This window comes from Telopea speciosissima, chromosome 8 (genome assembly GCF_018873765.1).
Source record: "Telopea speciosissima isolate NSW1024214 ecotype Mountain lineage chromosome 8, Tspe_v1, whole genome shotgun sequence".
Classification (NCBI taxonomy): domain Eukaryota; kingdom Viridiplantae; phylum Streptophyta; class Magnoliopsida; order Proteales; family Proteaceae; genus Telopea; species Telopea speciosissima.
In genome coordinates this window covers 6181143-6204037 of record NC_057923.1, presented here as the reverse complement: position 1 = coordinate 6204037, position 22895 = coordinate 6181143, and the positions used below count along the sequence as shown (strand labels likewise).

Below are 22895 nucleotides of genomic sequence, written 5' to 3'. Positions count from 1 at the left end.
TTTTTAAAATACTATTTTGCCTAAAATTGCTTAATTAAGTTCCTTCAATATGTTTAGCTACTGTTCTAGTTTCTTGTCTTGCCATATAAATCCGTTTCCCGCTTGTTTAGGCTCCAGCATACCCTCCAGAAAGAAGTGTACACCCACCTCCGGCTTTAGTTCTGAACACTCCAATAAACAGACCAGACGTCTCTAGGCATAATCAACAACACATGTTGGATGAATTCCCGGAGAGACCTGGCCAACCTGAATGTAGTTACTTCATGAAAACTGGGGACTGTAAATATAGATCGGCATGTAAGTATAACCATCCAAAGAACCGGATCCCAAAATCGTCAGCGTGCGTTCTCAGTCCCATGGGCCTGCCTTTAAGACCTGTAAGTTGATTTTTTATTTTTCTTTTTGGTTTGATCACTTCTCCTGAATGTTAGATTATTGTCAAGAGTTGAAACATCAAATTTATATGTATTCTAAAATTATATCCTCTTAAAACCTTTACATTGTTGCATCCTTTTTTTTTTTTTTTTCCTTGCACGGAGTGCTTCAAATTAACAAGTAAAATTCCTTGAGATGGGAAGGGGAGAATAGTCCTGCATATGGATGTGGTGCGGGTGTTGGGAAACCAGGAAATACTATTCCATTTGTCCTGACTAATTATTAGCAATAAAACAAATGGCAATTGTACAGTATGGACTGAACCTTTTTTTTTTTATTTTAAATTTGGACCACTATTTAGGTCACAAAACTATAACATTCGCAAACATGGGTGGGTCCATGTTATAGAGGACCTCACACCCATCTCACTGGTCAAATTGCGGCTCAAAACAAGTAGGGGAAGTGTGTTAAAATTGAGTTCAAAGTAATAGCAAAATTACAGAAATGCCACTAGATTCCTTCATAGTGATACAACATTCTTGTCATATATGAAACGTTATAACCCTTTCCCATGCTTGCTGTTGGCTGAAATTTGACGAATAAGATGGGCATGGAGTCATCAATCGCATGGAACCAATTGCAAACATTAAAAATCTGCCACATGGCGAGGGAATGTAACCTTATAACATGAAGCATGTCACAAAGCTTTGTAACACAGATTCCCCCCTCTTTTCTTTTGATAGATTAGTATAGTATGAATTGGATATAATTCAATTAGGATTACTAAGATTGGTAATGTAGTCCTAGATTGATAGGAGACCAACTAGACGCCAGTAAACCAGGATCTGCTGTGAACACTAAATCGATTAAATTAGGGTTAGGGTTTGATGTGTGGGTTATGTCAAGTTGATGTAGGGGAGTCTAACAGTGAAGGTCCTGAGATGTTTTAATGGAGGGAAGTGTGCTGATTTGAATTAATAGCAATATAGGGTTAGGGTTTCTGGTTTTTGAAAAGAGTAAAATAGGGGAATCTAGGGTTTAGGATGGTCACCTAGGGCTGATACCTGGATCGAGTTTCCCTTATGGTGAGGGGAGAGTTCGATCCAAAAAGAGGAGGGATTTGTTGGCTGGTTTGGTCTGGGCAGAAGTTAGGTATTGGGAAAAGGTTTATACATGGAGGGGATGCTAGGATTTGGGTGGTTTAGAGGATTAGAAGAACAAAGGTTAGGGTTGGGGATGATTCAAACTCAATGTTGTTGCAGAATTTCTTTGGCAGCGGCTTGTTTGATTGTAGATCTTGAATAAAAATCCAATTTTGAACTAGAACTTGAATGTAGAGCTTCAAAAGAACCATCTGGGCTTCACACCGCAATGTGTCAATCGGATCAAACACCGATCCCACCAGCCTTTAATCAAACACAGGACAAAAATCTTCAATGGAGAAGAAGAGCAACAAGAGCTTTTCATTAATATCAGAATTAGTGTTCAATACTTGCCCCTTTTACAACTTTAAACAGAAGACTCAAAAATGGACTCCCTACACTAAAAAGTTAAGGCCTAACCTAATCCTTAATCTATTAAGTAACCTAAACTGACTAGGAAAGCGAAAAAACAAAGGAAATAGACTCAAGACATGGCTGGACTTATAGAGTCTTAATCCAGCCTAACTTAAATAGTCACATGACCATTAAGTTGTGACATGATCACTTAAGTGATCACATGACCACTAATTACATAAAAATAAAACTAAGGAATCCCGTATTCAATCTAATTACCCATATTTTAGGCCCATAAAAGTGGCCTATTACATAGAAAACCCATGGGATCAAAGGCCCAACAAGTATATAACCCAACCCTTGACTTGTTCTTAATAAAACTAGCTTATTTTGGTGATGAATCTGCATCAATTGGTTTCAAAATTTGATTTTGTGATTATGAAAGATTTGTCAGGATAATAGGATATATTACTTGTAATATGGAAAAGGATCTGGAATATGGCATTCTCCTATGGTGTTTTTGCCTTGCCAAGGCATCATGGTGACTGGCCATTGCTTTGGTGCCACTACCACTGTTGATATGTACTCAACTATAGATTATATTTGTGATATAGTGGATATATTGAATGTTTTTTAATTTGCCTTTTTTAATTGCTTTTGAAGAACAGAGTTCTGCCATGCTTATATGCAGAATGGCATAAACCCCTTTATCATGCCTTTTTAACTGCCACAAGACAATTTGGGGGCTCCCAAATTTGGGATATGTTCCACATCAATGCCTAGGCATGGGTAAATTCTGACTAGCCTGATTGATGTGTCTATATAGTATTCTGGAAATTGTTATTTGAAAAACGAAGCAAATGTTCAATACAAACTAGTGAAAAAACAAAGAGAGTGCCCCCTCCCCCCCAAAAAAAAAAATTTAATAAAAAAGAGAGGTTAAGGTTAATAATATGTTTGAGATGCACCACCAAATTTGATAGGTGTCCCCATCAGGGGAGTTCCCCATCCATGCAATGATCAATCTGGCTGACAAATCCATCAGTCCTCGTGGTTGAGAAGTGGGGGATTGTGGCAGAAATTTTGCCCTCCATTTTTATTATCCACATGTTACATATAATTTTGACAGATTCAGATTTTTGTCTAGTATTTTTCAATGAGGCATTCAGAATTTTTATTTTTTTATTTTTTTTTACATTAAGATGTGAAAATTAGCATAAATAGATAAGTTTTCAAACTGGTTCTCCTTTTTCCGTCACCACTTTACTATTTGGCTTTTAATGAATTTGTGAAGTCTTCCAAGAACTATGTAGACTTTCTGTTTGGGCATTTGGCAATTTTTAGCACGGGGTCTAATAGGTTGAATCCTGTGTCCCGTGATACTTAGGCTTCCCTCCATGTGTATGTTTTTGCTATTAAATCTTTTCCTGGACTTCTGAAATTTTTGCTATTGAACTTTTCTTCCTATTCATCTTCTTCCTCTCTCTCTTATTTGGTGTTATGTTTACTTTCTTTAATCTTTGCTTGTGTCTTCCAGGATCAGAGCATATGTACACACTATCATCGATATGGCATTTGCAAGTTTGGGGCTGCCTGTAAATTTGACCATCCAGTAAATTATGCTTTTTAAGCTACTTCAGGTGCTTCTGCGCCAAGTCTCGTACCCTGTACTTTAGCAACCCTGCTACCCTGGAAGGGATTAGAAATGGTAGAGGCTCTGATCCAGCAATCCGGTAATAAATTTAATTGTCTTTTTTTGTTTTTGTTTTCAATGAAAGGTAATAAATCTATGTCATGTGACCGGTAAGAAACTAAAAAGGACAGAAGGATTTGAGAGTTGTATTGTCTGTACTTTAATTTATTTTTGTTTAATTTTGCTGGACGTCCAACTTTTTCTTTTAAATTTTGGAAATCCCAGTCTCCTGAATGCTGTTAGGATGGATTATATACATCTTCCCGCCCCCTCCCCTCGAATTCGGAGACTCTCCAACAACATTCTTAACAGTATTTGAGTTTACATGTACTGTTCGACACTGCTCTGTTCCTAAATTTTGTTTTAGCTAATCTGCCATGGATGGGAGAAATTTGTCTGCAGTGAGCAGGGTTTCAAAAATTGGTGAATTGGATTGGGAATCAGCCATTTCGTATCGAAACCGGCCAGGACAGATTCTGATTTATGCAGTTCTAGATTGGAATATTCTTCCGGAGATTCCCTCACTTTCTTTCCTTCCAGACCGATTATATGTTTGATCAGACTGATTTCAGCGGATTCTGGTTCGGAAATCTGCAGGCTGAATCATTTTGATTCCGTCACCGATTCCTGATTTTAAAACCCTGGCAGTGAGAACCTAATCTGCTACAGGGTGAGAAGGTTTTCCATAAAGGGAACCCCACCCCAAAAAAAAACCAAAAATCGTGAATATGGAATCGTAACCTAAAGTATGTCTATGATATGGCTCACAAGAGTGACGACGCAAGGGGGGGGGGGGGGGGCGCTATTTCAAAAGGACACCACACTGCGACTCGGCTCAAAGAAGTGGAAAAGAGCTACAATCTATACATTTTCTGTTATAATAAAAAACCCCAAAGAATCTCTCCCTCTTCCTTTGAATCACGGACATCTTCAGGGAGGAGTGTTCTGATTGACATTTCTCTCTCCTATGTGCCCTGTATTGATACCATTTTCTTACCTTTCATTGGTTGTAGTGTGCAGGCAGCAAGCTATTTTTTTTGGGGGGAGGGTGGGGTGGGGGTTGGGTTGGTGTTTATGTGCACATAAATTCATCATTACTTTTCTTTTCTTTTCCATCAACTTCTTTTGTTCCAAACATAGGCTTAGACACGTGATCTATATCAAGTTCATCAGGTGAGTCTGGTGGGGAAAAGAAAAGAAATCCTCTTCATCGCACTAGCCTTTCCTGTGCGCGTCCAATGGCATATGCGTGCCCTGGTGGCTCCAGACGAAGAATGTGCGCTGGAGAGGATCCGGGTCGGGGAAAGAAAGTACATTTGCAGGTTTTGGTGGGAAACTAAAAATTGCCATATAAGAGAAATGAGAGGATACATCAAAAAAATGTTAAAGTGGAATTTTTGTGTGTCCATGATTGTGTAATTAATTTTAAAACATTTCAAGTCAAAAAAAAAAAAAAAAAAAAAAACACGCTCTCTCTGCCCTTTTGACACTTTCTTTTCTCTATATTGGTGAACCATCTCTAGTTTTTCCTAGTGGCTGGTTCGTCAACCTGTATGGTCATATAACATTTTTGCCCTTTACAAAACAGTTCTTTTCTTTTCAAAATTGAGTAACCCCGCAACTTGAAACCATGTAGAACTTTAAGATTCTTTTCTGCTCGTGAATTTGATTTTCCTAGAAGCTTTGCCTTTTGGTAACCTCACAAAAGATAAAGTATGTAGATCACCATCTGGGTTAAAGATAATCTCCAGTCACTAGAATGTATTCTGTGAAACAAAGCAAGGGTGTGGGATCCATGGATCTGGCTCGTCTCCAGGGAACTCAGCGTCCAGGGGGCATCCAGTTGGGCTGTGCCACACACATCTCGGTGCACATAGGGATGTGTGCAGCACAGCCCAACGGTTGGATGCCCCCTGAGCGTGCTAGGCTCCCTGGAGAAGAGCTCAATCGGGGGGATCCACTGGACGCTTGCACCTCTCGCGGCCCAAGATTTGTTTCACCAGTCAAGTGACTAGAGAAGAGGCTGGAGGCCTGGAGCCACGCTCCACGTTTTATTCTCCTAACAAAGGTTATATAGAATCTTTTCGCATAAAATTAAGCATAGGAGATAGAAAATTTTTTCTTGACAATTTTGTGAGAACATTATCATTTGCCAACTTCAGCTACATGGCCCGAATCGCCCGATCCTCTCGAAGTAAGTCGGTATGATTCAACTAGAGGACGTATAATTTATAGACTCCACAACAAAGATTCCAATGATTAGGTGCTTTTTTTCAATATTCAATCGTATTTATGGAGCTGTTTTAGCAAGACCTATAGAAGATCGACTTCACCGGAGAGATGAGAGTCGAGTTCGCCGGTGAGATGCAATACCTATTTAGAGAAGAAGATAACAGAGTGATCGGAAAATTTTGGGCTCCACTTGCGTTAATATTATCTAATGATTATTATTCCTACTACCAAACCCAAGGTTTATAGGAGTCTATAGAACCGTTGTGGAGAGTCCAACGGTTCTTTCCTTAACATGGAATCGCCCTCACTTTATTCTCTCCACCTACCGTGATATACGGGAGCACTAAAAGGATAAAGACGTGAAGAGGCCGACGTGGCCACAACTCCAACAAGATCCACGGGAGGACAAAAAATCTATCCTTCCTGTCAAACAGACACTGGTATAGTGTTTCAATTCAACGATGCCCGTGTAAAAAGGAATTCACACACTAAGACACAAAAAGGGGTCCATCCACTCTCTCCCCAAAATTCTCTCCCTATTTAAAGATTCAATATGGGTAACCTTCCTTCGCTACTCTTCTCTCTCAAATAGGATATAAAAAAAAAACCTCTTGCATTGGATTAGTCCCAAAACAAAGGTGACCCATGGGTTGCTCCCAAAACCCAGGTGACCTTTGGGGACCAACAATTCACAAGGACCCTGCAAATGCAAAGCGTGTACCAGCACCACCCAAGCTTGCATTTACTGCACCGGCACAGTTCCAGAATCACATAAGTTGTATCTGTAATATTATGAAGGGAAAAGGTTCTCTGAGCCATCTGAGGCAGGGAATGTTAGCGTGCCTCTCTCTCTCTCTCCTCACATGGAATGATCTTGTTTGGCCCTCCTATGTATGATACTGTTTTATTGCATCTCAGTAATGCAGTCCCCCCTATGTCTTGCTCAGAGAACCCTCTACTTATTGTGAAAGTCCGATCAAACGATTTAAGGCCATGGTTACCGTCAGAAGAACTCTGTTTCATTGCTTGAACCATCCCCTGATTTTGTGACGCTTGACAGGGGGCATGTTGGAGTACTAGAGTTTGGAGAAGGGGTTAGGTTGCATTACTTGGATATTAACACTGAACAAAGCAAATCAATAGCTAATAACTCTTGGTAACTGCTTTGATCCTAGAGAAGTTAAACCTCATATAAGTGCCCAAAACAAAGTTGAAAAAATTGTTAGAGAAACAATTGGAAAACCATTTCACTCTCAAGATAGGAGAACAACCAGAGCATTTGGATATGGCCAAAGATTGGACAGGATCCCTGGCCATGCCATGCCATGTACTTTCTATTATCACATTTTTAGCCATAAATCATAGTATACATTTATTTACTTTAGTACATAATATTACTGTTCAGAACATATGAACAAACAACTCAAAATCATTTGACACATTCAAAACAAGGACAAAGGGCAAGAAAATTTTATGTTTTTATACCCACTACTTTTCTTCCTTTCCTCCTAGGGTACAGAAATATAAAAAGCTTTGGGGAACATAAAAGCAGATGAACAAGAAATCAGAAAAAAAAGAAAAGAAACACTGCAGGTAAGAAGAGTAAATAACCACCATACATTACATTCCCCCAGTTCATCAGTCTGCCAGGGGGATCTGGAAACTCACAAGTACTATACCATCACAACGCCCATGTTCACGGGTCTCAGTGCTCCAAAAAGCAGTGGAGGTTCAACCACAGCATAACCATTTTCTCTGCCAAATACAATGAAGGAATAGGGGAGAGTCATTGCGTAGGAATAAAGCCATGAAATGTTACCTTATGTACACACATGCCATAATCATACCTTCGTGGGAAACTGATAATCCTCATTGTGTTTGTATGCATCATCATTTCTTCCAGGTGACAGTCCACCCGCAGCACCGCTGGTCTTCTTCTCATCTCTAGCCTTATTAAATATGACTGTAAACCCTTCGGCTGATGCAGGATTGTTCACATCCCACTCGCCGAATTTGGGTAACGGCCGACCCTTATCCTGCTGCAAATAGAAAAGTCAGCTATAGGCTGAAGTACCCCTCGTCTTAGAGTTGGTACAAATTAATTCTCATATGAAACAACACATTAAAAGTTTTGCGTTACTTCTTTCTATTGCTAATAGGCAAGTGAGATGAGCTCAACTAAGTTTTGATACTTCTTGTCATAAGCTTGTTCATGGTTCGACGACCTAAGCAGCATATTAACATGAAAAGGATCCAGTTCTGTTTTTCCAGTTACCAGCCAGCTTTATCAAAAAGCAGGAATCTAGGAAGGAAAAAATGTGAGAGGTTCAGTAGAATCAGGTTTCTACTGTAATTACAAATCTTCTCTTCTTCTTCTTCACCCCCCCTTCTTTTCTCATCACCTTTTTCATTATATTTTGAGAGAGGGATGATTTGTTCAATTACAAGCACACCCTCTCAGTAAAGTTCTGTCAGAACCTGTAGACATGATTTTGTTTGACAGTGACATTTACAAAGCATCCCTCCAAAGTCCCAACAACTCCAGGTTGGCTACACAAATCTCCTTCACCCATTCCTCTCTTCGTAGGACCATATCTTAGTTAATTCATAACAAATTGTCTCTTTTCTAAGTACTTCAACCCAATTCATCAGTAGCTTGCTTTACTCTTTTGACACCTTCAAATTGCACCAATGAACTCCTAACTGGTTGTCATTGGCTTCCTCTCAAATGACTGAACCAATATTAGTTAGAACTCTCTTGCAGCCTCCTAATGGTACATGTTGAGAACCATGGGATCGCAATATTGTCTCTCTACCTTGGTTACTTTTAGGGCTTTATTATTTTTACCTTGGGTTGTAATTCTCCTTATAAATAAAGTGGACCTCTATCATTCATGACAAGTCATATTGTTCTCCCAACTCTGATTCTGAACTTGGTATCAAAGCCCAAAACCTTAGGAAATCTTTCTTGGTTTTCGCATCGTCCTTCATCACCACCGTGACCTGCTAGGTTGCCGCGCCATCTCTCGCCGGCCTCTCATACCGCCGGTGGAGCTTCTTCGCCGCGACCCATCTAGGTGCTGCGCCTTCTCCGCTGACCTCTCTACAACCGATGTTGATGGCAATACAAGTACTGGTTGCTGCCCTTGATCCTCCTTCTCTTTGGTTATCATGGGTGATGACAATACGAGTACTACACTACTACCTCTATTAGTGCACCCTCCTCTGGCACAACTAAGGGGCATCCACTTGGTCGATCAAGTAGCACTGGGAATCACACTCTCCAACACTAAATGGTCATAACTAGCTTACCTGGTCCAGGGCATGCCTTCTCACGTACACTTCGGGGACATAACTACTCTGGCCTCATTACAGAAGGCACTCCCAAGCCAGCCGATCCTATAGCCGCTTCTACATAGTTGTCTAATGATGTGCTGGTTATGTCCTTCCTGCTTAATTCGATGGAGCCCTTTATTAGTCCCAACTTTTTTTTCTTTAATTCTGCCAAGGAACTATGGGATATAGTTCGTCAGACCTACTTACAGGCAGGGAATTATGCCCAAAATTATGAGATATGATGTTAGGTTCGTAATACTACTCAGAAGGATCTATCTCTCACTTCCTACTACTCTACCCTGACCAATCTCTGGCAGCAATTAGACTTCTACCATCCCGTTCCTATGGTTCACCTTGATGATGCTGGTACCTTCCAAAAGGAGAGGGAGATGGAACGTGTGTATGATTTTCTGACAAGTCTGAATCCTAAGTATGACCAAGTTAGGGTGCAAATATTAGGGCGAGATAAATTCCCTACACTCCTTCAGACGTATAATTTGGTTCAGTCTGAAGAACACCAACAGACTGTTATGATGCATCTTACTATTCTTGTTCGATCTACCCCTACTCACTATATCACCTACATCAGCAACATTAGTTCCTGGAGATCTCTCCAAGGCTCCTATCTCTGCATGAGAATCCATGAAGTGTGATTATTGTGCTCGCCCTTGTCACACACTGGAAACTTGTTGGAAGCTCCATAGGTGCCCTAAGGGTGGGTGTAATTCTAAACAAGGCAACACTCATTCCTAGGCCCATCTCTCTAAAGCATTCGACACTGGCCCTACCAATTCTACTATGGCACCTTGCTCTCAGGATCAGATGGCTGCTATTCAAAAACTTGGAGACACAACTGACCACTAGTTCTACCTCTTCTCCTGTTTCCAATCTTGCCCAATTAGGTAACTTTCATGTCTCTTCCACTAGTCCTTTACGGTTAATTGACTTTGGTGCTACTGACCACATGACTAGTAACTCAGAGGTCTTCCGTACCTGTTCTCCTTGCTCTGTCCGGGATAAGGTATGTGTTACCGATGGGTCTATGTCCTCCATTTCTGGTAAACGTTCAGTCTCCTATTCTTCCCAACTTTCTCTTTTTGCTGTTTACATGGTTCTAAGTTATATGCAAATTTATTATCCATTTACCGCCTTACCAGTAAGTTGAATTGTTTTGTTCATTTTTTCTTTACTCATTGCGTGCTTCAGGATCTGGTGACGGGCACAACGATTGGGTATGGTCGGGTCAGTGATGGTCTCTATTACTTGGAAGCTACACCAACCGTCCCCTCTCCCATCTTTTGCTCACACCCTCCGCTCTGATAGCGCTTTAACAAAGCTCCACCACAGGCACCAACGTTTGGGACACCCTTCTTTTCATATTTTATGTTTGATGTTTCTAGATTTAGTTAAAATTTGTGGTTTGAACAGCTACATTGTGATGTGTGCGAATTTGCAAAACATACTAGAAATTCTTATCTTGTTAGTGATGATAAAAGGGATGTTCCCTTTTCTATTATCCATTCTGATATATGGGCTGCCTCTAGGACTGTTGATTGTAATGGTTTTCGTTGGTTCATTACGTTTATTGATAATTGCACACGTCTCACATGGGTGTACCTCCTACACAATAAATTTGATGCTTTTTTTTGCTTTCAGTCTTTCCATACCATGCTTAAGAATCAATTTAATGCTACTAACCGAGTCCTTAGAACTGGAAACAACATCTCTGGAAATAGGGGTAAGGCTGCGTACATTTGACCTTCCCCAGACCCTGCTAAACGCGGGAGCCTTGTGCACTAGGTACTAACTTTTTTTTTTACCGAGTCCTTAGAAATGATAATGGCACGGAGTATATTGATCATAATTTTTAGCAGTATCTTTCCTCCCATGGAATCCTCTCCCAAACTTCGTGTGTTCGGACACCAGAGCAAAATGGCATCCCAGAATGGAAAAACCATCATCTCTTGGACGTGACCTGTGCCTTGAGGTTTACTACTAGTGTCCCTAAAACTTATTGGGGAGATGCTGTTCTTACTGCTGCCTACCTTATTAATAGGGTTCCCTTTAGTGTCCTCAATTTGAAGACACCTCTTTCATTTCTCCTGGACCCTACTATTGCCTCCTCCCTTCCTCCCAAAATATTTGGGTGTGTCTATTTTACTCATAACTCATCTCCTACCCATTCCAAACTGGATCCCTATGCTCTTCGGTGCATTTTCCTTGGTTATTCAGCCTCTCAAAAGGGTTACAAGTGTTATCACCACCCTTCTCGCCGCCTCAATGTTACCATGGATGTCCCCTTTCATGAGTCAAAACCATATTTTACGACACCTCTTCAGAGGGAGAGTCTTGAGGAAGAGTTGTTAGTACCAGTTTTTCCTATAGATAATCTTCCAGTTCAAGAGGAGCCTTAGATTAATAATATTGCCATTGGTGAGAGGGAGACATTGGTCACCTCTGTTCTTGATGATTCAGAAGTGAGAACCTACACTCGGAGTAGATTCAAGAAAAAGGGAACCACGCACGACCAACCATTGCCTATTGAGGTGCTTCCACCAGATTCGCCCAGATACTTGGGTAATATTTCTACTACTTCTGATAATTTGCCTGATCTTGCTAACCCTCTGCATGATGATCACCCCATTGATATTAGGAAAGGTGTTCGTTCCTGTACTCAACATCCCATTTCCCACTTTGTTTCTTATGTATCTTTATCACCTTCCTATCGGGCCTTTGTATTGTCTTTGTCTTCTGTGTCTATTCCACAGGATTGGAAAAAAGCCATTAAAGATCCAATGTGGAAGGCTGCTATGATAAAAGAAATGCAGGCCTTGGACAAAATGCTACCTAGAAACTTGTCCCTAGTCCTGAGGGAAAGAAATTGGTTGGATGCAAATGGGTGTTCACAGACAAGCAAAGGGCAGATGGCACTGTTGAGAGGTACAAGGAAAGTCTGGTTGTAAAGGACTTTACCCAACCTATAGGATTGACTACCAAGAAACCTTTACCCTTGTAGCAAAGATGAATTCGGTGAGAGCATTATTGTCTTATGCTGCCAATTTGGATTGGAATCTCCAACAATTGAATGTCAAAAACCCCTCCTAAATGGGGATCTTAAAGAAGAAGTCTATATGGACCCGCCACCTGATTTTTCATTCCAATCTGCTGCTGGCCATGTTTACAAGTTGAAGAAGTCTCTAAATGGTCTCAAGCAATCTCCTAGAGCCTGGTTTGGTTGCTTTCTGAAAGCCATGTAGAAGTTTGGATATCAACTGAGTCAGACTGACCATACCTTGTTTGTTAAAAGAGAAGGAACCCAGATCATAACTCTCATCGTGTATGTTCATGATATAGTGATCACTGGGAACAATGATGATGAAATTTCCCATCTAAAAACACTACTTGCAAAGGAATTTGAAACTAAGGATCTGGGATTTCTTCGGTATTTTCTTGGGATAGAAGTTGCAAGGTCAGACAAGGGGATCTTCATCTCCTAACGGAAGTGTGTCCTAGACCTTCTCCAGGAAACCGGTATGTTTGGTTGCAAACCTATAGATTCTCCTATTGAGGTCAATCATTAGTTGTGTAGTGACATGGATGACCCGGCTGATAGAGAACAATACCAAAGACTTGTTGGGCAACTGATTTATATGTCTCATACTAAATCCGATATTGCCTATGCAGTAGACATCGTTAGTAGATTTCTCCATGATCCTAGGACATTTCATCTTGAGGCTACATCGTATACTGAGGTATTTAAAATCTACCCTTGGGAAGGGAATTCTCTTCTCCAACAATGGGAACCTACGACTAGAAATATTCACAGATGCCGATTGGGCTGGATCCATTGATGATAGGCGATCCACTTTTGGTTACTATTCCTTGGAGGGAATCTTGTCACATGGCGCAACAAGAAACAGTCAATTGTTTCTTACTCCAATGCAGAAGCTGAATTCCATGCCATGGCACAAGGGATTTGTGAACTCATGTGGCTCAAGGGATTAATGAGTGATTTGGGAATTGTTGTCAAGGTCCTATGCACCTCTACTATGACAACAAGGATGCCATCAGTATCGCTCATAATCTTGGTCAGCATGATAGAACAAAACATGCTGAGATTGACAGACACTTCATCAAAGAGAAGCGTGAACATGGAATCATAAGCAATCCATTTGTTAATTCTGCTAATCAATTGGCTGATGTTTTCACCAAGGACTTGAATTGTAAGATATTCCACCCACTGGTCTCCAAGTTGGGCAGGTTTGATATATTTACACCAACTTGAGGGGGAGTGTGTTGAGAACCGTGGGATTGGAATATTGTCTCTTTACCTTGGTTGCTTTTAGGGTTTTATTATTTTTCCTTCTTTACTATTTTGCCCTTGGGTTGTAATTCTCCTTATAAATAAAGTGGACCTCTATCATTCATGACTAGTCATATTGTTCTCCCAACTCTGATTCTGAACTGTACACTAGGTTCCTATGACTGCAATTATCTCCCTATTTTGTTCCGTCAAGTTGTGCTACTCATCCATCTTAACATTCCTATCAGAAGCACATCACTTCTATTTCTGTATTCCTTGGTTGTGTAACATTCAGCGTCGCAAACATGGTTGTCTTATAGCTGTTTTATAAAATTCTAGCTTCAGTTTTAGGAGCATGTCACTCTTACACATCGAAAAAACAATTCTCTACATCTTCCACTCTGATCTAATTGGCAACACCCAATTCAATCTCTCCTTCTGCTTATAGGTGACTGAACCAAGATAACAAAAATGATCATCAATATATTACTGTTTTATTTAGGCCATCCTAGATGTGGAAATTCAACACAATAGTTATCCCTTCCAAAATAAAATAAAAATTCAATTATCATATAAAACAACCAAATAAATAAAAGAACCACAAGGATGCAGCAATATGCTGTCAAGAAAGTTCTAACAATTGAGCCAAATCAGTGTTTAGTGCATGCTTCCCTGTTAATGATACACAAAAAACAATTCGTGATCAAGGAGCAACATAAAAGCCAAAGGGCACCATTCATGTTTGAAGTTGATCTGGAAAATGTATCTTGTGAAAAAATGATATGGTACCCAGGGACAGGGACAGCGTTAATATGTTACAATCGTCTGCCACTTGAGCATAAATGATGGAAAATAAAACTGGTTCTTTTCTCTTAATCAAGATCTAATGTCTGGGGTAATGAAGTGTTCCAAAGCCTTGAATTCCAGGGTGGTCAAAGGCCAACAAATTTATTCTCTCCAACAATGTGCTTGATTAAACTCTACTCTCTCCACCAATCTATGCTATATTCTAATGGGACATTCTATTGCTGTTCCTCTCAACTAGGAACAAGAAAACCCAATGCAATTGCATAATAGGTACAAACACAAGTGGTTTAAAAGAGATTCTCCTAGGAAACAAAGAAAATGAATATATATTTTTTTTAAATTTTGTTTTTTTTTATTGATTGGGGGGTGGGGGGGGGGGGGTGATCAATCATTAAATAACCCCAGGGAAAAAAAGAAGAAGAACAAGAAAAACTCAAAAGAATGAACTAAAATCACTTACATACATATATAAAAAATTGATTCGATCGCTTATCATCATTAGAAAACAACCAATTTAATTAAGGAGAACAGGGAAAGGGGACTAGTCCACCTCCTTTCATTTTTCCAGAGTCCTGACACAGGAATTCAAAGTATAGCTGCAATGCAAACCTCGACCATGTCCAAATTCCAAGTTCCATTATTTTCACCACAAAGAAAATTTTCTTATTTATAGCAAACAAATCAGAAAAAGAGCTCTTCTTTTCTTCCTCTATCATTATAATTATTATTTTTAAATCTGACTCCGACCCATAAAGTCCAACTTTAGAGACCAATGTCCATACCATAATTCTCATAATTCAGCCCTAAGTTGAGAAAAAAATTCTAAATCTCATTGTGGAAATTCATTCTGTCGCCCCATACAAAAAGGAATTTTAAAAAGAAAACATTAAACGGAGGTACAATCAAGTGAGAAACGGAGAAGAGACAAGGGGAGGGAGGGAGGGAGGGGGAGAGAGAAGGGAAGAAAATACTTACCGACGACATGAGCTTAAGATCGCAGGGGCTTCGAGTTCCAGAGAAGGGGAGTATCGAAGACGACCGCGAAGAAAGAGAGAGGAAGAGAAGAGAAAGAGAATGCCAAAAAGGAAAAATTACAGAAAAAGTAGCAGAAAATGTTGGGGGTATAGAGAGAGAGACAGAGAGAGCGAGTCTTTAGGCAGAGGACTGCCCTCCAAAGCGGACCTGTCCTTGGGGTTTTGTGACATTTGTCTATTCACGTCACCCATGCCATATGGTGTCCTAACCATATTATGACGTAGATATGACATTGACGTAACTTTGATATAATGACGCTGACATGAAATTGATATAAATCCAGCACTGAAAACCACGATCCAAGCTGGGTGGAGATATCGACACATAGAAGCTTGAACATTCAATAAGCCAATTGACATCCATCGTTAGATGTCCGAGCTGTCAAGTGTTGACATCTCTACTAGCATTGTCCCAATGCACATTTTTAGAAATTAAAGATGATTAAAATCTCAGACGTTCTCTTAATTCAAAGAAAAAAAAAACGTTACCTAATCACGTGACCCTTTGTGATGCTTGCACTTCATTGACCCCGTTGATGTAAGGTCCACATGACCAAGTATACATAACCTTTTATTGTACAAATATCGAATTGAAGGGCAAAATTATCATATTGATTTCTCCGTGACAGTCCACACTCAAACAGGTTTTTTTTTACACCGATATCGATCAATCAGTTATCAAGTATCAGTGATACCGATACATTGAACCATTATAATCCTTTTCTTGTCGCAAAGATTCCTAATTGGGACAGCGATTGGCTTGTTTATTTATGTCCGTGAAAGGATGATACACAATTTTATGTATAGAGAATAATTTGGCTTAATCATGTATCGAATCTTAGATTTTTACGTTATATGCAATTTGTCACGTGACAGAAATAAAACTGGTCAACGAGAGACTCTCTCTATTGATTGGGTCAACCAAAAACTCTGTTTTTTTTTTTTTTTTTTTTAAATTTAATTTTTATTTTTTATATCCTCTTTCAAGTTCAATGCCTCACTACGATGATGTTGAAGAAAAGCCCTGGAATCAGGGATCGAATCGGTCTGTGTCATGATCGAAATCAAACAAAATTGATCTTCGAAACCCTAGAATCGACACAAGATCCAAAAACAAAACAATTCAGTCCCGAGAATCAATCGCTTCTGAACATTAGGAATTAGGACTGATCATGGCTGATTTTAATCCGAAATGACCGATTCCACAAATCCAAATTCTGGTTTTTGAAACAATGCCCAGACCAAGACATTTAAAAAAAGTTTCCAATAGGATTTGGATCCTCTACGGCCGGGCAGGTAGCAGCCTTGGTGCTGCTCACACCCAGACGAGTGAAATGACCAGCCGCATGGACCCCACCCAGGCAGATTGCTCGGGCAGTGGTAGCAGCCTTGGTGCTGCTCACACCCAGACGAGTGAAATGACCAGCCGCATGGACCCCACCCAGGCAGATTGCTCGGGCAGTGGTCATTTCATCCCTGTCTGGGTGTGGGCAGCACCAAGGCCACTACCCCCAGTAGAGGATCCAAATTGTTCCGGAGTCTTCAGGTAACAGTCCATTATTAAAAAATCAATTTAATGTGTTGGGTAAGAGAGAGAGAGGGAAACTTACAGCATGTGAATTTTTTTTTGCCCTTCATCTTATTTGTAAAAATTATTTAAATCAGAATTAAAAGACCAATTTTTTTGAAAATGACTTAACGTTATCATTTCCATGAACGATCATTGTCGTCCGCATTTTCCAAATACATAGGTAAAATGACAAGATTTTACTCATTGAAAGAAAACTTGTTATACTAAGAGGGCCAATAAAATAAGGCTACAAATCATTCGAAGCGATGTCAATAAGAAAATCCTTTTAATTGTAATCTTTCATTTTTATGAGTTATATAATGCATAAAGGGAGAGAGTTCCCCATGTAACCAGTGTGGAGAGCATTTCCCTCGCCACACCAATAGGGATGCTGGGAACAGTTTCGCACAATGGGGAGTACAACATGATCAGGTAGAATAGCACATTAGTTTCACTCGAAATTCTTTTTTTTTTTTTTGGTTGGAATTTCACTCTAAATTCTTGTAAGGGGAGTTCCATGTGAAATCATTGCAATAATCTAGGCCTAGTTAGCATCAGAAATCACTATTGGAATCGAAGAGTTTTACATTGAAAATGCAACCCATCAGTTTGAGAGAACGATAGAAATACAGGAAGGAAGATGGAAATGAAGAGACAATGAATCCCAAAGATTATGAAAGATAAAATGTCTAAATACAAGTGCACAACATTTAAGTAAAATTCCCTGTACATAGTACGTACTCCTGCCACTGTTCATGTTGCAGTTTCCCTATATGCTCCAGCAATGTAATTCATTGGTCAGATGTGTATAATATAGTACAACAACAGAGCTGCAGCTGTACAGTTAACTACCCAGCAACAAAACATGGATAATCAAGCCTGATCTTGCTACCGATAAGGATGATGGCCATCTGTAGGTCCTGGTCATATGTTTCATTAAAGAAATAAACTACCGGCAGACGCGAAAAAAGGCCATCATTTTTATCAGAAACACGACCATTTATGGTTAAGCCTGAACATTGGCTTTGTTTCCGGCAAGGATGATGGATATCTCCAGCCCTCGGCTGAATGCTTGGTTAAAGAGAAGACGTGACTGGAAGGTAGATACAAATGGGAACCATGATAAGACTGCAACTGGTACAAATATAATTATACCCATCCCAGCATCATAATATCGGCCAAACTCACGTACTGAATCCCAAAGTCCCAATCTCCTTACTATCTTCTTCCATGTGATGGCCAGCTGTAGAATGCAAATAGCAAGAGGTTATTAAGAGAAAATGTAATCTATCTATCTATCTAAGCTTGATGAGAATATCAAAGAGCTGTTAAAGGTTGTCAAAACACCAATCCCAATCCCAACCCCAAGAGAAATGGGAAATTTATCTTTAAATCCCTCATATGAAGAACATCATCCAAAAGCCCATTGTTTAATCTCTACATACAGCAGATACTCTACAAGAAAAATTCTATCTGATATCCTTGTCAAAGTATTTTGGTTGTGAAAGCATATAAAGTGACCAAAATACCCGATTAACAGCTCTAAGACGAGAAATTTTGGTGCATTTTTGTCAATAACATGATAACAGAAACCCAAACACAATAACAAAAAAGCTAGACATCTTTAGAATATTTCTGACACCTCAAATGTGATTTTAGGGATATTTTCGTCCCACAAATTCTAACTACGATGCTAATGGGTTATTAGACAAGATTTTACTTGTTGGATTCGACTGATATAAAAATTGGATGTCAGGTTTTCTAGATATAATTCATTTATTGATGCAATTAAAAGTCAGAAACAACGGTAATGAGATAGGCTGGTTAGGATTACTAATAACAACAACTCAGCCTTATCCCAACTAAATGGGGTCGGCTACATGGATCCTTTCAAAGCAACTTAAGGAAAAACTGAGGTCCTCACAAAGAAAAGGAAAGTAAGAATAATGCAGAATAAAAAGAAGAAACGAGATAAAAAAAAAGGGTGAGAAATGGAAAATGAAAAATGAAAGTAAGAGGAAAGAGGATAGCCCATAAAATCAGGAAAAATCTCAGCTACATGGTGTAGACAACGTGGATCCTTGCCCTCCAATAGGCTCTATCAAAGGTAAAACTTGGCACAAGAGCCAGACTATGCATGTCATTCTTCACAACCTCACTTGTGGTTATTTTAGGCCTGCCCCTAGCTCTTTTAACTCCTTCAATCGGAATCTGATCACTCCTCCTTACTGGGGCATCCCCAGGCCTCCGTTGCACATGGCCAAACCACCTCAAACGACATTCTCGGAGTTTGTTGCTAATCGGGGCAACTCCGACATCAGCTCTAATACGTTCATTCCTCACTTTATCCTTTCTAGTTTTGCTGCACATCCATCTTAACATCCTCATCTCCGCAACACATAGCTTCAATATATGACACTTCTTAACTGCCCAAATTCCGCCTCATACATCATAGCAGGTTGGACAACAGTCCTGTAGAACTTTCCTTTTAGCTTTAAAGGAATGAGTCGATCACACAGTACTCCGGTCGCACCTCTCCACTTCATCCATCCCATTTTAATTCTTTGTGAAACATCATCATCTATGTCACCTTCTTTGTGTATGATAGACCCCAAATATCTGAAAGTCACTTGGCGGTATCTCTCTCTCCTCAATTTTCACCATGCCATCATCCATCATAGTGTGACTGAAGTTACACATCATATACTCCATCTTTGATCTACTAATTCTTCGTGAAACATCATCATCTATGTCACCTTCTTTGTGTATGATAGACCCTAGATATCTAAAATAGTCACTCGGCGGTATCTCTCTCTCCTCAATTTTCACCATGCCATCATCCATCATAGTATGACTGAAGTTACACATCATATACTCCGTCTTTGATCTACTAATCTTAAAGCCTCATATTTCCAAGGTCGATCTCCACATCTCTAACTTAACGTTGATCCCTGCTTTTATCTCATCCACCAAAACGATATCATCGGCGAAGAGCATACACCTTGATACCTCGTCTTGGATGTTCTTGGTTAATTCATCCATGATAGGCGCAAACAAATAAGGGCTTAGGGCTGATCTTTGATATAACCCAACTGTAATTGGGAAGTCCTTGCCCTGGCCTCCCACAAATCTCACACTAGTTACTACACCCTCATACGTATCTTTAATTACATCTATATATTTATTCGACACCCCTCTTCGCAAGAACATGCTGGATTAAATCTCTAGGGACTCAACACCCCTCTCATCACAGGATTACTAATCATATGCCGAAATATAAATTTCTAAATATTAGGTATTAGGGGAAGTACGAAATTGGTTCACTTCCCCAAGTCTTAGCTTGCTATGTTTTCAGAAAGTCTGGTTTCTAAATTCTAGATGAGTCTCAAGTTAGAAAGCCTTTTCAGGTGTTTCTGGCTTTAAAAGTTTCTTTCTCTTAATGAAGGTAAAGTTAGGAGTCCTTAAGAACTAGGAGTTTGTTCTTTGTATTTGGTTCTTATTTTTTTTTTTTCAGTTACTATTTTTCTCTTACACGAGTCTTTAAAAAAGGATGTAACCCTTACAGTTCTAGTGACTAAATGGAGTGGGTTTATGGAATCATGGAGAAGGGGATGGGTCTTTTCTATGATCGGCAAACCTCTAATCTGTTTCTGGTAAATAGATTTTCTATCTAGTTCCTTCTTATTCGTCCTTAAGGTTGCTGATTACAAATACTGTTCAGCCAAATAACAATATCTGATTTCTTATTATTACCCTAATTTCTTTTATTTCTTAAAATCATTTCAATATCTTTGTAGTTCAGCCTTAAAAATAGTTCAGCCTTAAAAATCTAAAACCCTAGGCTGCCCTCCATCATTTATTAATTGCTTTTAAGATATTTCACCGCACCTGCCGCTGCCTCTCCCTTCCACACACCAACCCCCCCTTTCCCCCCCCCCCCCAAAAAAAAAAAAAGAAAAAAAGAGAGGAAGCTGGTCAGCAAATAGAAGATCGAAAAAAGGAAGAGCAAAATGAAGTTTTGTTACTCGGGGGAAAAAGAAAAAACAGATGAGGACCAAACTCGTAATGTCTTCCAAGAGCATGTGAAACAGATTCAGAAACAAAACTAAGATTCATACATATTCTGGTCGTTTTAGCCAGATGAAACTCTTAAGGCAACATTGACATTTTAGTTTGTTGGACAGTTTGGTAATGTTCCTTAGTTGGGGCAAATGTCATCTAGAGTCAGGTCATTAGCAAACTTAATGCTTTCATACAAATCATGTTCTTTAGTGCCAGGATTGTTGATTAGTATTGTCAAGACTTGGAGCATCAAGCCTTATTTGACTTGACTACATATATTTTTGGAATACAAGACATTCAGAAGGTTGTTACACAGGAAAGGGAGTTTTAAAGTCATGGGATGGTCCTGCAATTCCTGTAAACACTAAAGGGAAATCTGTGGAAGGCTAAAAATTCTCTGTTCTGGCAATTTTCCCTTATGGCTCCAGCAAAACTCTGTGACTCAATGAGATTCTTGAATAGTCTTCCTTTATTATCACAAATTCAGCTTTCATCAGGAGACCATCCAATGGGCTTATCAAACCAAAGCATCCAGACCAAAAATTAGGATGATTGATGAATTATTCAGATCTACAGTTTCCAAAAATCCTTCCATTGTCTTTTGAGCATTTAGACAGCAATGATATTGATGGCTCACTGACCCAATTGTTCTCATATACAGTCCTATTGAACCACCCTCTTTTTGTTTTGCAACTTCATGCAGGAATGAATAACAAAGGATGTTGACACTTTTGACACTTCATTAACTTACCGATAGAATAGCCCAGCCAGTAGGAATATATGCCAGGACACTGGCAAAAATATCTAGAATTGTCAGATTAGTGAAGGCAACAAGAAGGCAGAGTGCAGCAATAAGAATTAAAGATAAAGCTCCCTGTATAAAACGCATCAACAGCTGGATGTTGGTTGACTTTTGGGGGCTAAAGGTGAATATCTGCACAACAATAGAAGATATAAGTACATATACAAAAACTTAGCAGTAAAAAAAAGCATACACAAATTTCATAGTAATGGTGTTGAATATAAAGCCCACAGAACAAAAGATACTAGGATTGTGCAAACCTTGAATATCATGACAATCGCCACGAGCACAACCCACGAAAATCCATAAATCTGGAGATGGGAGGGGCAATCATTATTTCAAGAAGAAATAAAGCTAACTTAAGAAAACATGATTTATATCAGGACCCTAAAATGTTTCATTCTTTATTCATTCATAATTGATGTACAAGGGTTCTAAAATTATGGTTAAGGAATTGCTCACATTTATTTGGTTCTGCCTTCATATAGATTAAGAGATCAGTCTGAAACTTATGATATTTTAACACATCTGAAAATCTACTTCAACTAGCTTTCCAGGGGTTGAAACAGAAAATAATGTTCTAAATCTTGATGCGGTAGAAAATAGATCATCATGCAGTCAAAGCACATGGAAGAGTACTGTTAAGTTATGTCGGTCTTGTAGGGGTATAATTGTAATGTTCTTTTACATTCCTGTCCTTCCATGTAAAATACATTTATGTAGTAGTCTTTAGTTGTGGATCCAGCCCTTTATTGTAATTTATTATTTTTATGTCAATATAAGTAAACCCCCAACCCCCAGTTAGCTGTGGATACAGCTAACAGCGACATTACAAGGATAACTTCAGAAATAGACACATTTTGATTTTTTGGGGCCTTGATATCGCCCTTCTGTGGCCTCCCTCCTCTGCGTAGGCTGGCTGGCCGCCTCCCCCCCCCCCCCCCTCTCTCTCCCTGCTTCTTTCTTTTCTTCCTTGTACATTGGTTCCCCTTTCCTTTCCCCCTCTTGGGGTTCGGTAATATATTCATTTACCAAAAAAAAAAAGTAAACCCCCAACCCACAGTTTGAGGGATTCTGCTCCTCTCTCAAACTGTGCGCAGTATTCTTCATTATCTCCTCTTTTCTTCGACTTTCATCTTCTCTTCTAGCTTCATCGTGTCTTAGTTCTGATTTCAAGTTCTATTA

At 39.5% G+C, this 22895-nt stretch overlaps 3 protein-coding genes across 12 annotated transcripts in view; 1 reads left to right on the top strand and 2 right to left on the bottom strand.

Moving 5' to 3' along the window:
- LOC122670836 overlaps positions 1 to 13959 on the top strand; it is a 114303-nt gene extending 100344 nt beyond the window's left edge. For all 7 annotated transcript variants that reach the window (XR_006334260.1, XR_006334259.1, XR_006334263.1 and 4 more), the window contains 4 exons: positions 111 to 377; positions 3409 to 3579; positions 3971 to 3974; positions 13948 to 13959. The gene's annotated coding sequence lies outside the window, so the exon portion shown is untranslated. The remainder of the gene's footprint in view (positions 1 to 110; positions 378 to 3408; positions 3580 to 3970; positions 3975 to 13947) is intronic.
- LOC122670837 (protein NOI4-like) lies at positions 7142 to 15349 on the bottom strand. Its single transcript, XM_043867846.1, has 3 exons — positions 15218 to 15349; positions 7644 to 7835; positions 7142 to 7551 (listed from the first exon to the last, which is right to left on the bottom strand). The coding sequence occupies exons 1-3, from the start codon at positions 15224 to 15226 to the stop codon at positions 7528 to 7530; spliced, it is 225 nt and encodes a 74-aa protein (XP_043723781.1). The 5' UTR covers positions 15227 to 15349; the 3' UTR covers positions 7142 to 7527.
- Positions 15350 to 17493: 2144 nt separating this feature from the next.
- The window catches only part of LOC122670834 (callose synthase 10), a 103691-nt gene continuing 98289 nt past the window's right edge, over positions 17494 to 22895 (bottom strand). For 3 of the 4 annotated variants that reach the window (XM_043867839.1, XM_043867841.1, XM_043867842.1), the window contains exons 49-51: positions 21971 to 22021; positions 21660 to 21842; positions 17494 to 18089 (exon numbers count right to left, since the gene is read on the bottom strand). In XM_043867839.1, coding sequence (XP_043723774.1) covers positions 17853 to 18089; positions 21660 to 21842; positions 21971 to 22021 — 471 coding nt within the window. In that variant the 3' untranslated portion in view covers positions 17494 to 17852. The remainder of the gene's footprint in view (positions 18090 to 21659; positions 21843 to 21970; positions 22022 to 22895) is intronic. The other variant, XM_043867840.1, reaches the window with a different exon arrangement.

Excerpts from the sequence above, each read along its gene's own strand:
- LOC122670837 (XM_043867846.1), bottom strand. Across the intron at positions 7,552-7,643 it reads ATTATCAGTTTCCCACGAAG|AGAAAATGGTTATGCTGTGG; the intron begins GTATGATTATGG and ends TGTATTTGGCAG.